Source organism: Caretta caretta, chromosome 18, assembly GCF_965140235.1.
Source record: "Caretta caretta isolate rCarCar2 chromosome 18, rCarCar1.hap1, whole genome shotgun sequence".
Lineage (NCBI taxonomy): Eukaryota > Metazoa > Chordata > Testudines > Cheloniidae > Caretta > Caretta caretta.
Genome location: NC_134223.1, coordinates 13029954 through 13045485, shown reverse-complemented (window position 1 = coordinate 13045485; position 15532 = coordinate 13029954). Strand labels below are relative to the sequence as shown.

General features: G+C 43.1%; 1 protein-coding gene across 2 annotated transcripts; it reads right to left on the bottom strand.

Moving 5' to 3' along the window:
- Positions 1 to 1252: 1252 nt before the first annotated feature.
- LZIC (leucine zipper and CTNNBIP1 domain containing) lies at positions 1253 to 15505 on the bottom strand. Of its 2 annotated transcripts, none has more exons than XM_048824612.2 (7): positions 15359 to 15505; positions 13706 to 13834; positions 10854 to 10989; positions 8853 to 8951; positions 8006 to 8101; positions 2753 to 2834; positions 1253 to 1659 (listed from the first exon to the last, which is right to left on the bottom strand). In XM_048824612.2, exons 2-7 carry the CDS (start codon positions 13804 to 13806, stop codon positions 1601 to 1603), a joined length of 573 nt encoding a protein of 190 aa, XP_048680569.1. In that variant the 5' UTR covers positions 13807 to 13834; positions 15359 to 15505; the 3' UTR covers positions 1253 to 1600. The 2 variants fall into 2 exon arrangements, with proteins under 2 accessions (XP_048680569.1, XP_048680570.1); XM_048824613.2 differs by having other exon boundaries at positions 15396 to 15505.
- Positions 15506 to 15532: the final 27 nt, after the last annotated feature.

The window sequence follows — 15532 nt, the reverse complement described above, 5'->3', positions numbered from 1 at the left end:
AGCTGTAAAATGTGCATCTGAGAAATGTTCTTATGGCTGGAGAAAAGGTTCAGACATAAGCGGTGCTAAAAGGAGAAGGAAGATTGCATGAAAGGCTGTTAGAGAAACATCTACAGCTCCTGGTATCATTAGGTCAACATCCAAATTTAAACTGAGAGGGAGACCTGGCACATATGCCTTCAATAAGTAGTCAAGCAAAACTCACCAGTGAAAAAAAGACTTCCTGCTCAAACTGGCATGAAGTATTTACAGATACCGAGCTAGAAAGTAATACTGCCAGTATTGTAACTATTTGAATGATCCCCACTATTGAATGTACAGAACCAGTGTGCACTGATATTTTACAGTTACAAGAACAATGAATGGAACACACATCTAAAGCGCCAAGTACAGTTCTTCCATTTGGACTGAGAAGCAACCACTACCCATCTACAAAAGCAAATGCTGTAAGCCCTATTTAGTACTATACCAACTGAGTCAGAGGCCTGATTGCCACACAGAAAAAAGCTGTAGTGCGCACAGGACCAAATTGTCTTCCAGAACCAGGCTAAGACCCTGGACAGTATGAGGTTTTAGCTCCACCTAAACTCTGAGTTTGTCCTGGATTTTAACCTAATTCTGGCCACACAGGCCCCATTTGCACTTCAGCTTTTAACCATGTGGTAAGCAGGTCACGAGACAACAGTGTTGCAACTGACACCTCTGATTCAGTTATAGCATAGACCAGGATTATGATTGGGGCTGTTTGTTTGTACTTACAACCTATTTCATGCTGCCCCAGAAATCTGGAGAAATAATGGTAGCTTGTAGCCGATACATCCTGGCCAACAGCAAGAGGTCACAGAGTGGGCCTCTCACTGCCATTTCCTCGTGCTTCCCTGTCTTTTCAATACACTAGGTTAAATTACTCCAGAAGACTCCCAACAGAGCTTCCATTGTCTGCCAATCAACACTCAGAGATACAATGGCATTCATTCATGTCCAGAGCAAACATGCAGGCAGCGAATGTTGGTATGTGTACTCTCATTTTGGATTTTTTGGGAACAGTTTGTCTGAAATCCTGTCTTTCTACAAACAGTCTTTTTTTTTTAAAAAAAAAAAAGTTACAATGTGGTTTTTATGCTTAAGCTATTCAGTAGGGACTAACTCCAGACAAGACTGAATTTTACAGGCAACCTAAGGAATAGCCCTGAAAACTGACCCATTTGCTGGGACTCTGAATGTGTTTCTGAAAAGATCTACTCACTGCCCATCACACTGAAAAAGAGGATATTTTAATAGAGAAATACACATTCAGAAAAGTGGAAAATAGTTGATCCCTTTCAAAGAAGACAATCATAGCCAGTTTGATTTTGTGTTTTTGAAATACCACTTAGTGTTTAGCCTCCGAGCATACATTGCTATGGGGTACAGACACTGAGGTCCCAAAGTGCACTTTAAGACTGTTCACTTTACGTTGTCTTCTGACTAAGATTGAAGTCCTTCCTCCTTCCCCCACAACAGTTTACAAAAAAAATCAAATGAGCAAAAAACCCAGTTACAATATGATAGAAGTCCAATGTTGTTGACAACAGCAGAGACTCTAGCCCCATACACCTCTTCATTGCTTTGATTTTTCTACTTCAACACTGGCCAGAGCAAAGACTTTGTCTCCAGATCCTATGGAGGGAAAACAGAAATAAAAATTGTCTTTATCCCATCACCACCATCCCAGTTTAGAGAAACAGTAAGTTATTAGCAGGGACTGTGTTTTGGAGGGGTTCATTTTTGATACCTTAAATCAGACAAAACAACACAAGAGTACTTTTGGGGCAAGAAGTCAAACCTACATTTTGAAAACAAAAACATTTCAGGTATAACTTGTCAAAAAATGGGGCCATGTTCTGGCTTCAGCTATATTACATGCATGCCTGAAAAACTGTGGCCAGGAAAGGAGCTGCAAGGCTGATGGCATCCACCCAATTCTAACCCCCTTCTAAACCTAACGAGATCCAAGCTTCCCAGGACCTTTAAGCCATGAGACGATGCATTCCAGGGTAAGGCCTCAAGTTCAGCAAGTTCACACACTGACCTGGCCCTTCACATGCTATCCCACAACAATTACGCCTGCTTCACTGGAAGCATGCACGGGGCAACAAGGAGTAGACAGAATAGAAGCTCACAGTAAGCACTGCTATCTCCCCAGTTTGAGAAGCAATTGGACAGAAATCTGGCCCAGAAGAATCTAGATTTAATATTGGAACGTGTTGATATGTGAAATTAATTGCATACTGAATGCACGTTCAGTCTTGCCACTTTGGTAGGGGGTCTGGTTATGACAGTGGTGGGAGAAGATGCGTTTCACCCCTGTACCGTTTGTTGCTATGGCAAGAAACTGCAGAGCTCTCAGGGCCAAGAAGGGAAAAGGCTTTTTTTCAGGAGAGCTGGAAGAGGACAACAAATTTGAGCAGAAATCATGTTTAACCCTAAAAATGTTGTCCCTATTTACTAGGCATAACTCTCAAGGCCTCCCCATTATGTGGGACACTTAATGGTTTAGTCCACATTAGGTTTCTTCCACATAGTACTTATTTTTTCATAGAGCAGTGTATCCAAATTTTACCAGCATTATACTAGGACATATATTTTTAAGTGGCATGGATATTTTTGTTCAGATTTTTCCCTTTTAGATCACGAGTCATGTAGCCATTTCTTTCCACTAGTGCATAGGGATGCTGAGAAGCTTTGATATTAGGGGTATGAAGAAACTTACCAAGGTTACTAGAGACTCTCTCAAACTGGCTGAGGGCTGCACCTGCATTTGCTGACAGGAAAGTCTCATCATCTGGAGTCAGCTGAACCAAAAAAACCATATACGTATATATGAAATGAACACCTTAACTGCATAATTTTTTTCACTTTGTAAGGATATGTATCTGTGTATATATGAAATACTTCAGCCTATAGAACCTGTGAATCTGATATGCTTTTAAAGTGATGGCATTATCTGACTGGCGCAAATGCAAATTAAGCACTGGTGAAAGGTGCCAGGTAAAGAATTTTTGTCTCCAGGGCTGTCAATCAACAGAAAAGGAAGAGCAAAAGCACCATTGCTGCAAGCTTCAGCCAGTTGTATCATTGAACCTCAATGCCAAACTGCAGAGATTACTTTTAGGAGAGGAGGCCAGCCTTCATCTTTGTGCTGAGGCTGTCAACAAGGATGCGAGCCACAATGATGCTTTTGTAATCTGGACACTTAGCCATGAGGAAATGGATACCAGTCCAAAGTTATTTCACATAGGCCAACGAACAGTCTAACAGCTTTCAGCCACTACCCACCTTGGCCATATTAAAGCCAAATGCCTTAGAGATGACAGTCCGTTTCATTACAGTGCTGAACCATCTGGTCACGTGCACATGTATTTTGGTTTTTATCGTGTGGCACTCCAATGCTTTGTGACAAGTGACATTTATGTATATACAATAATGAATTAGTATCACAAAGTTGGAAAAGCCGGGAAATTCAGAGGTAAGATCAGCTTATTATTTAGGAACCCATCAAGACTGTATTCTGATTATTAAAGCAAGACAGAAATTGATGTGCCTGATACAAGCCTTCCAAAGTGTCGGTGTCGGTAATATGGCAAATTCCTGTGGGTGAAGCCTGCTGCATTCCTTTAGGAGCCCTGAGCCTCCTGCCTGTTTTGTCACCTCACACCCACCATCTTCAAGGACCCAATTCTCTTGGAAGAGAAGGACTGTACAGGATTCCTTTCCCAATGTTTGGGTGCCCTGTCTTTGAAGCACTCCCAGGTCCTGGCTACTCATGGAGTGCGAGTTTGCACCTGATAACTGCTATTCTGGAAATACCCTATTTAAAAAAAAAAAAAACTTTCAAAAGACAAAACTAGCGTAGCTCTAACATACTGATAAGGCTAGTTTACTGCCCTGTACCAATGGCAAAAATTGAACACTTGTGAAATAATTATTTAGATGAAGGAAAGAACTGAATACATATCAGAATAATGGAGAGCATGAGTTCCCTTTAAACATTATAGACTCCTTTCCAGGCTTTAGTTCTTGAAAATATAAGATATACTATAGCCATTAGGTAAAGGAGGTCAACACTGTAAAGTAACTGGAAAACTGGAGAAAAATTATAAATAAATTACATAACTTCGCTCTGCTGCATAATTACTCATTTAGCAACCTGTTGCAATGCAAATGCTTTAGAGGACCTTTTCATTGGAACAGATCTTCATGCTCTTTAGCCCTTACATAGCATTTTATCACTTCAATGTGTTGTACAGATATCAAATTAACCTTCACAATTCTGTGAGGTAGGTTAATCTTAATTTTAAAAATAAGAAATACAGGTGAAGTATCATGCTCAAAATACAGAGTACCAGTTGGGATTAGAACCCAAGAGTTCCTGACTCTTATCTTCCTGTCCAATATACTATGCCACACAGCCTCTCATGGAAAGTGCTGTACACTTAGAGATGTACTGAAATGCATTTCAACACGACATCCTAAATTAACAACAGATTAGATGGAAACACTTAAATTACAAATAAATGCCTTTCAAACCAAAGTATTTGAAAATCATGTCCTCCTTCATCCTTCCTCAACCACCCAAATCCCAGTTCAAGTTTGTGTTGTTTCCTTTAAGACCTGATGAAATCAGAGGTCCTGTCTACACTGTAACTTAAATCAGTACTGTAACCAATTAGCCTCTTAGAGCCAACTCAGCATGGTTTGAGCCCACACAAAACATGGTAATATATGGCTAGCACTTTGAAAATCAGCCACATGTTCAGCACACTTTTAATTCTGGGGGCATTCTGCGGCAAAAAAATTAAAAATTCTACACACAATATTTCAAAATTCTGCAAATTTTATTTGTCAAAATGGCACTACATAATCACGCCAGTTTCAATTATTTTGGTAATTTATTTCAAAATACCGGTCAGCAAGTATGTCTGTAACAATACAGACACACACAAAAATTCCTCCAGAAGTAGAGAGTTAAAGAAACCCCTATGACAACCCAGGTCCTGTTTCTCTGCCCCCTTCCCTCCCCAGAGCCAGACCGGAGGGCCAGACACCCACAACCCCTCTCTCCGAATCCAACTGCGGCGCCCCCCGAGCCAATACACCTAAACCCCTCCCCCCTCCAGAGCACAGCCACGAGGCCTCCCCTTGACCAGATACCTGCATCCCCTCCAACCCCAAGCCCAGACCCAGGGCCCCCCCTTGCCCAGATACCCACACTCCCTTCCCTCAGAACCCAGCTGCAGGCACCCCCCTTGCCCAGATACCCACAACCTCTCCCCACCCCCAAAGCTCAGACACCTGCCCCCTCTCCCCCCACCAGAGCCCAGCCATGGTCCCCCCTCAGCCCAGACACCCGCCCCCTACCCCCACAGAACCCAGGGATCCAGAGGGAGAAACAGTCTGATACTCAGTCCCACGCTTGCACAGTTTCCTGCACTGCCCTCTCCTTCCCCCAGGGAGTGTGGGGAACTGCAGCTACCAGGAACCCTCTAGCTCCCTCTCCCTCCCCCTGGCAGCGTCTTCTATGTGAGAGCTGTGCTCTGCTGGGTCCAGTGGCGGCCAGCAGCACTGCAGTCCATGTCTGTGGAAGAAGGAAATTCTGCGCACATGTTAATTTCTTCAAAATTCTGCATTGCACAGTGGCGCAGAATTCCCCCAGGAGTAACACTTTCGCAATATACACAAAAAGAAAAGGAGTACTTGTGGCACCTTAGAGACTAACCAATTTATTTGAGCATGAGCTTTCGTGAGCTACAGCTCACTTCATCGGATGCATACCGTGGAAACTGCAGAAGACATTATATACACACAGAGACCATGAAACAATACCTCCTCCCACCCCACTGTCCTGCTGGTAATAGCTTATCTAAAGTGATCATCAAGTTGGGCCATCTCCAGCACAAATCCAGGTTTTCTCACCCTCCGCCCCCCCCCCACACAAACTCACTCTCCTGCTGGTAATAGCCCATCCAAAGTGACCACTCTCTTCACAATGTGTATGATAATCAAGGTGGGCCGTTTCCAGCACAAATCCAGATTGTTTCATGGTCTCTGTGTGTATATAATGTCTTCTGCAGTTTCCACGGTATGCAGCCGATGAAGTGAGCTGTAGCTCACGAAAGCTCATGCTCAAATAAATTGGTTAGTCTCTAAGGCGCCACAAGTACTCCTTTTCTTTTTGCGAATACAGACTAACACGGCTGTTACTCTGAAACTTGTCATTATGCAATATACACAGAGAGCTTCCCTATCAGTACTTAGTACATAACTGGTTTCTCCCTCCCAGTTTCTGTATCTGGAACAATGTTCTACCTCACTTGTCTACTGGGAATGTCTAAGATAGTAAATGACAGCTAATTACGTTCTCTTATAATCTATTCATATAAACACAGATAGGCAGTGTGGTAGATGTACACACAAAAAAGCTAACAAAGGACTGTGCAGCTTTTCTCACAACTTTGTGTACACAACTGCATTAATGGTTCAAATTAATGTGCTAGACTTGTATTTACAGTGTAGATGGGGCGCAATATCGAAAATACTGTAAAGAGTGCAGCTCCTTGCCTTGCTTTAGTAGTTAGTGATGTTATTAACTCTCACAAGAGAAACACTGATACTTGAACTCAGACTTTGGCAGCTTAAAAAAAGTCTTCGATTTAAACTACAATTAACTAAGTCTATCCAAGTAGTCTCTTAATGATTTAATATCTTAAGTAACTTTTTGCAGTTATTTCTTCCAAGCCATTTTAAGCATCAGCATCTTTTGGGAAAGTCCAGGAATAAAAATCTTTTGGAAGAAGGTATTGATTAAAATTAATACCATAACTGGGACACAAGAGCATAAAATACAAGTCATGTCTTCCACACGAAATATCCAAACCCCAGGCACTATCAAAAGAAAACAACTAATGAAATATTATTCAAGTAACTCAGCAGCGCCAAGACACTGGAAAGCGAATGTGAATCTGACATCACAAAAACAGGACCTTCCTCAATGGAAACTGTTTCCTTTTTAAAGCTAACACACATGGGGACCATTTCCTTCACAGACTGGCAATAGGAAAATATAACTGTTCCCCTCATCCCTCTAGTGGTTAGAGACAAGAATTAAGAGTCAGGATTCCTGGGTTCTATTCCCAGTAATTCCATACATGTAGCATGTCACTTAGGGTCCCTAATTCAGTTTACTCACCTGCATAGTGCGGATAATACCTACCTTTCAGGGGGGAAGTAAGACACTGTATTATTGTAAGCCTTTGATATTTTCTTTCCATGGCTGGGTGGTTCATTAGGCAATGAGTAGTAGTGCAGCTTGTTTTAAGCAGGTACAAATCGATGTGAGTTATATGTCATTCACTCAGACGACAATCAGTGAGTCCACTTTAAATTAAGGTTGTGATCAGCCATCCATGAAAGGGTTTATACAAATGCTCAGTATTGTTCTCTACTCTATCCATAGCATACTCTTCAGGGAGGCTGAGTGCCACCGAGATGTAGGTTATATCTAAACTATGAGTTAGGAGTCTGATTCCCCTGCTCTCACCAAGCTCGCGCAAGTATAAAGCGCAATACAGCCACAGTAGCATAGGCAATAGAGGCACAGCTGGGTCTCAGGAGGGTTTGCATTCGGCACAGCTCAACTATGCTTCCACTGCCACGGCAGCCACATAGCTATTTATGCTCTTGCTAGCTCAATGAGAGCTAGTGCAAATATGTGTGCACAAGCAGGGGACGGACATCCCCTAGCTTTTCGGGTAGATGTAGCCATAGGGATGCTTCTGCCATGAGGCTTGTTTTTGTATTACATAATATAACTGCATTCTCTCCACACATATTTAAATGCACACAAAAACAAAACAAGTGTTTAGCAAGAAAGAACTTCAATTCCTTTCTCATAGACTTTAAGGTCAGAAGAGACCATCATAATCATAGCTCAATGAATGACAGATATCAATGCTCAGATCGTTACCTTCTCTCCAAGCTTCCTGAGGGCAGTTAGGATTTCCCCCTTCTGCTGCGTGTATAGGTCCCGTCCCAGTTTCCCAACCATCAGATCTCGGTCCATCTGAACAAGAAAGAATATTTTTTTCAAATGTGAAAAATTTCACATGAAACTAGCAGAAAATGAACAACCTAACCACCCTTACAGCCTACATTTAGATTCCTTTTAAAATAATCCTGTGAATGAATATGACAATTGTGAAAGCGAGGGCCTAACAGAGGCACCCATGGTATGGTAAAGAGCTGTGAAACACCCACCCCCAGCTCTGCAAGTGCCTTTTAATCCTAACTTCAGCATGTTTGGCTATTTCAATCTTGGACCAGTTTTGAACAGAGGTTGCTATTTATGTCCAGTTGTGTGGTAATATTCTGAGGACCAACATCCACTAGGATAAGGCCACCACACTACATTTCACTTGTATCCTATCCAGAATTGGAATCCAAATCTCTGGAGATGAAAGGCTAGTGTGCCAGCCAGTCTCTCAACCTGAGTTCCAGGATCATGGCTCTTCTTATGAATTTATATTTGTGATAATGGAAGTATTTCTGGTGCTCAGTTTACTATTGGTTACCAGATTTTTTGGTCTGTACTAGGAAAATGAGGGGGGAAGGAATGAACACAAGTAACATTTTCAGCCCCCATGCCCAACAGTGAGATAGCTATTTGAAGCTGACCAGATTCTGACAGGCATAAGAAGATTCTCTGTCACCACAAAATTCACACTGACCCTTAATTTGTGGAGACTGGAAGGACAAAAATCAGGCCAGTTGAAATAAATCTATTAGAGTTAGATTCTGTCTACAGGAATCTTTACCTCTGCCAACCTTGTCCGTAACTGCCCTGGCTGTTTCTTTGCAAACATTCTAATGACTTCTGGAGTTTTAAAAGCCTGGCTGATGGCTGCTTGTATAGCCTGCAAGAAAAAGAACAAGCTAAAAGAATGAGTACACCCAATAGCAAACATCATGAAATACAACCACATTACACCAGATTCACAAATGCTGAACAGCACCCTCTGCCTCAGTTGGTAAGAGACACTCAAGGCCATGTCTACACTATCACTTATGTCGGCAAAACTTGTGTCACTCAGGGTATGTGTAAAAAACACATACCCACGAGCAACATACGTTTTGCCGGCACAAGTGGTAGTGTGCACAGCGCTATGTCGGCAGGAGAGCTTCTCCTGCCGACATAGCTACCGATGCTCATTGCGGGTGGTTTAATTATGTTGACGGGCCAGGGCACCTATGCCTGGAGACAGGCAGGTGGGGGTGGCCAGGAATGGAGTGTGAGAGGAGCTGATGTGAGGCAAACCCAATGGGAGGCTGGGGGATAATGAGGGGAGCAGGGTCCAGGTCATAGGTGAGGAGGCTGGCAGAGCAGTGGTGTGGGCCAGGGCTATAGCGGCTGGAAGAGCTTAGGGAGCAGAGCATCAGGTGCCGTTGGTGGGCAAAGGGGAACAGGAAGTGCAGCACAGGGTTGTGGCAGGACACACCAGGGAAGTGGGGCATGAAGGAGAATGATGGCTCTGGGGTAGTGGAGACAGGACTGCCATTCTGTTAAAGATTAGAAGGGTCCAGACTGCCAAGCTGGAGGTGGGCAAGCCCCTTCCCTCTGACTTGCATCCTAGCCGAATTTTCTTTAGAAAATTTAGGTGCCGAATTACCGCCGCTCGGGATACCCAAGGTATTTACACCTAGTACTGCATTAGGGACAGAAAGCAGGTCTCAGGCAAAAGAAACCAAGGGTGATGATACTCTTGACCAGAGGCTGTAACAATCGTGGGGGGAGCGAACATAAGAAAAATTTTCCATTTAAAAAACACCTTTTTCTTTTTCAGAATTGTTCTTCGTCTAGTTCAGATCCTTAAATTTCCAAACCATATACTGGGGATGGGAACAAACACTACCCTTTGTAAACATTCCTCCTTAACTTTTGGGCTTTTTTGCTTTATTACGTATTCTACTCCACTTATGGGATTAGGAGGCACAGTAAAAGTGTCTCTTCTGTTTCTGTAACACTTTGATCTTATTTGAATAACTAACTTAGCATTTCAATTTGAAATTCTTTTCTCCCCCTCATCCTGAAACTCCATTTAAATCATTTAAAGCTAATAAGAAACTGAGACAGGAGGGCTGGATTGGCACTATGGTATAGCTAGACGGGAGGAGAAGAAAGGAGCTAGGGAACAGGGTTCTGTATTGGGACTGTGAGGGAGCCAGGCAGGAACTGCGGGGGTCTGGAGAGGAGCTAGGTGATGGGGGAGCTAGGTGATGGGGAGAGGCTCGACTACCGTTATGGGGGAGCTGGAGAACGGCAGATTTTGGAATCAGAAAGGGGTCTCTAATCTATTCTTGCACCAGGGTCCTCTGGAGCCTTGCTATGCCACCCAGCAGATGGGGTAGGAACGTCTCACAACGTGTTGCCCTAAACCTAGTTGGTGGGGTCTCCCCCACCATCTTTCATATCAGACTCCACTTAGTAAGGTGTCCGCTATATTTAAGCCCTGCCCTGGAGATACACAACCCTATTTCTACATGTTTAATTACCCTGATTCTTAAATATAGCTTTACTTTAAAAGATTACAGATTAAATCAACATATACTCGATTAATGTGGAATATTCATATGTATGTATGTGTGTGTAGAACAGACAAATACAAAGGTGTAAATCATGTACACACATACATACACATACTTACACACACACACCCCCGTATGTATTTTCACCTTCTTTTTCACAAACTATAGGTATAACATATGCTATCTTTAGAAAGATACCACAGAGGAGACTTCCAAGTATGAATCGTCCTTACCAGCTGCATCCCACTGAGTTCATCTATCAAAGTCATATTTCCAGACATGATCTTCTTCAGTGAGTCATTGAACTCATTTAACTGTTCTAGAGTTTCTTTTTTGGTTTCTTCATATTCATCTGCATCCAGTTCCTCTCTAAAGGAAATTCAACAAGCCACATCAACTCACAGGATTAAACCCAGAAACACATATTTTTTAACCTTAATATTGTGCTAGATGAGGTAATACAAGGTAAAATTAAAAATAAAAGTAAAGTAATACCTATGTGTGGAGTAAAGGTCCCCACGCCCATAGCTAGCCATGTTAAGGACGGAGCTGAGGCTTTGAACCTTGGTACGATGAGGGAACATTTGTGCAGTTCCAATGGGAACTACTTTTTTAAAACATACCTAAAGCTCAGTCATGAACATGAAATAGCTTCCTTAAAGAAGTAGCTTGTTTACAATCATACTTTCTTAATAATAATTGTTCCTTTCTCCCACCATTTGTCGATTTAGATTATAAGCTGTTTGGAGAAGCACATATACATAGTGAGTCCCAATGCCTAACGCAACGGGCCATAATCTTAGCTGAGGACTCCAGAGAATGATACTACTAATTATTTCCCTTTCCCAAAAGAGTTGTACTCCTGAACCCAAAGTTTGCCCCATTATCTATACTCTTACTTCCTCTTCTCATACTCTGTGTTACAGTAACCTTCTCTGTGGCTCAAGAGGGCTGAACACTTCCTCAAGGCCTATGGCCAGTCGGTATCATTTCTTGAGTGGCCCAAGGAGGCACTAGAGGAGCAACTTGAAACATACAGTAGAACCTCAGAATTAAGAACACCTCGGGGTGGAGGTTGTCCATAACTCTGAAACGTCTGTAACTCTGAACTAGACGTTATGGACCTCAGCCACTGGGGAGGGGCTGGAGCCGTGGAGGGTTGGGGGTGGGAAGTGCTGGGTCTCCAGGCTTCAGCCCCACAGCTCAGTTCCCGATTTCAGCCTGGGGGTGGGGGGCGCTGGACCTCAGGGCTTTAGCTACACGGGGAGCGCTGAGGTTGAGACCAGTGCCCTGCACAGGGCTGAAGCTGGGAACAGAGCCACAGTGCTGAAGACCTGAGCACCGGTGCTCCTGAGAGTCAGAAGCCCTGACCCCCCTCACCCTGTAGCTGCAGCCCTACATCCCCCCACGGCCGGGCTGAAGCCCCAAAGGAGTAAAGTATTTGTGTGCGCGTGGCTCCGCTGCTACCTGATTACTTCAGGTTCCAGAGGGTGTCTGGTTGACTGGTAAGTCCATAACTCTGGTGTTCGTATCTTTGAGATTCTATTGTACTGCCTCAGGTGAAAAGTACATTGGCTTGGCAGGTTTCTATCTCCTGCCAAGCTGGAAATTCAGGACCAAGTTCTGACCTTGGATACCTATGTGGAAATGGCCTATAGATTACCAGAAGGCTTAGAATTTTGTGCAGCTTTGTTAAAAATACAGTAGTATGGAGCAGGGTAGTCCCACTCTATAGAATTCTGCAGAGACCACATCTAAAATACTCTGTGCATATAATGTCTTCTGCAGTTTCCACAGTATGCATCCGATGAAGTGAGCTGTAGCTCACGAAAGCTCATGCTCAAATAAATTGGTTAGTCTCTAAGGTGCCACAAGTACTCCTTTTCTTTTTGCAAATACAGACTAACACGGCTGTTACTCTGAAATCTAAAGTACTGCATGCAATTCTGGGTGCCTCATTACCAGAAAGTCACTGACAAATTTGAGAAGAGGAACAAAAATGCGTCGGGGGTTGGGATAATTCACTGATGAGGAAAGAACAAATACTATGTGTAGGTTGACTAAGCAATAGTTAAGGGAGGATAGACAAGCTCGCCATCTATAGCTATATAAAGGTTGTAAACGCAAAGGTGGGAGGCAACTGCTTAGAGTGATAGAATGGAATATTACATTAAGAGCAATGGGATGAAATGAAGAAAAGGAAAATTTTACCATAAGGAACCTTCTGACAGTGAACTCTATTACTTTGTTGAATGAGTCCTGAAAGAAAGTGGTAAAGCCCTGTTGCGAGGAACATTTAAAACTAGATTGGACAAAGACATCAGAAAATTCACTGTAGAGAACATTTCTGCAGTGGCATGGAGGTGGGCTAAAAGTGTTTTCCATCTCTGTTTTTTATTAATCCCTTAAGAGTTAATATTCAAGGACATCACTGATCCATTTGATTGTTTTCAGAGTAACAGCCGTGTTAGTCTGTATTCGCAAAAAGAAAAGGAGTACTTGTGGCACCTTAGAGACTAACCAATTTATTTGAGCATGAGCTTTCGTGAGCTACAGCTCACTTCATCGGATGAAGTGAGCTGTAGCTCACGAAAGCTCATGCTCAAATAAATTGGTTAGTCTCTAAGGTGCCACAAGTACTCCTTTCCATTTGATTGTGTTTTCCAAGCTACATACAAAAACAAAATAACTATAATGAAAAATAGGGACAAAATCAAGAATAGCTTTTTCTTTTTTTTAAGATAGTGAAGAATGAATTTTGAATTCTGTGAACAGGTGATGATTCCATTGTTCACAAAAGTAGTACAGTGTCACACTCCACCTAAGAATTTCAAATCTCCAAGAAACCTGCAACAAGTTTTCCTGAACTCTGTTTTTTCCTGTAGGGGCCATTCTTAAACATGGAAAGAGTAGAAAAAGTTCATTGAATTTGTCCTGCACTGCTTAATCCAAGCATCCTTAGGCTGATTTAAAAACAAAGCCTCAAAGAACTGTGACAGGAATACTGAAAGGTGCAGCAATTTCTTCTGCCAGCTGTTGCCGGAAAAATATTTACATTTAAAAGGGAGACCCTGCCTTTCCATACCTGCACTCCTCCAGGTCTTGCAGCTGCTGCATTAACCTGTCCAATTGCTCTTCCAAGTTCTGTTTTAGTTTACTGGTCTCTATTGCTCCTCTTGAAGCCATTTTAAATCTTTATATGGAAAGTGCAGACCTATAAGACAGAACACATTTTACTGATATCCAGATATGTACCACCTGAATTTAAAAGGTGTCCTGGCAACCAAGGACTCTATACTACAATAAAGACCAACGTGCCCTAGAAATGTTTCTTAAGAGATGACCCATGAACTACCTGTGATCTGCATCGTCTTGCCTGAGAATACCCAAATAAAAATATTTTGAGATCCTAGCAGTAGCGGATTTGGTAGGCTGGGCAGGAACAGGTGGCTCTATGGGATAACTTTTCCCTTAAAGTTGTCAATAGAGTAAAGAAGTTGAACAGCCACAGCACATCAAAATGGAAACATGACTGAAACCAAGAAGCAATTACTAAAATCCTTAGTCCCTACATTATGAAATGGAATGCATTCTTTACATATTCTTTTGGAAATTAGATAAACTAGAGAAAGCCTAGGCTTGGATGCCTGAGGCTTCCACACAACATTATTACAACTATCAACCTTAAAAACTTGTGGTGTTCCAAATCAAACCTCCACTTCTTGTTAGAGAAGTGGAGATTATTTAGAGAAGTTATCTGGGTTATGAAAAAACACTTGCGTTCTTGGATAACTTGTTGATTGAAATATAGTTTAGGCCCAAAACCAGAGGTCAATTTTGAACTGAGGTCAATAGCCCTTTGTGATATACTTGACAAGAAACCGAAAAATATCCCAGGCACCAGCTAGAAAGTTATTAAACACTAAAAGTAATGGGGGGGGAGGAGAGTATTTTGGTTTTGGAGAGGGAGAAGGGGGCTTTAAATATTAGGGGGGAAAAGAAAACTGACCCCCTCCAAATGGGTGTGAGCATATACATTTTTATCTAGCTCCCACCCACCCCCTTTTCACTAACTGGTAAAGAAATAGCAAACACCACCAAATAACCACAACTATACTGAAAACAGTAAAAGCCAATACCACCACTGAAGTGAGCTATAGCTCACGAAAGCTTATGCTCAAATAAATTGGTTAGTCTCTAATGTACCACAAGTACTCCTCTTCTTTTTGCGAATACCACCACTATGACTGTCCCTATTTTCCTACTTACTACCCTCCACAAACTTCACTCATACCACTCACCCTTAGTCCCCATGTACCTTTGGGCTGCCCTACCCCCCACACCTCCACAAGACCCACAAGTTTACCCTAGCCTTTTACTTGTAACCCTCCCACAGACACACCCCCTACCCCTAGCACTCAAGACATAAGCACCAGCCCTTTACTCACAGTTAAGTGATAAACCACATCTTGACTACTGTTTTGGAGTGACAAGTGATGACCACCACCCAGCTAACCCCATTCCCAGCTTCCTGTATTCCTCAGGGCCTCTGTGCACCCTGACCCCACAAACAGCCCTACTCACAAGCCTCAGCGCCTATGCACCCTGACTCCACAAACAGCCCCTGACTCACACCCCTCAGCTAACCCGCCCCCACAACGAAAGCGGCAGCCCCGCCCCTAACCCTTCCGAGCCCCTGGGCCAGCCTAACCCCACAAGCCCCCAGCCCCTTACTCACACGCATCCCTTCCCCTGGAGGCTCGGACCGGCCTCACCTCAGGACGTGCGGGGCGGGCGGGGGTGCTCCCTCACTCCATACCCATCCCTCAGGCTCCAGGGCGGCAGGGAGATCCAACCCCACCCACTTCCGGAAAGGGGGACATCGCTAGGCAACGGACCCATGTCCACTTCC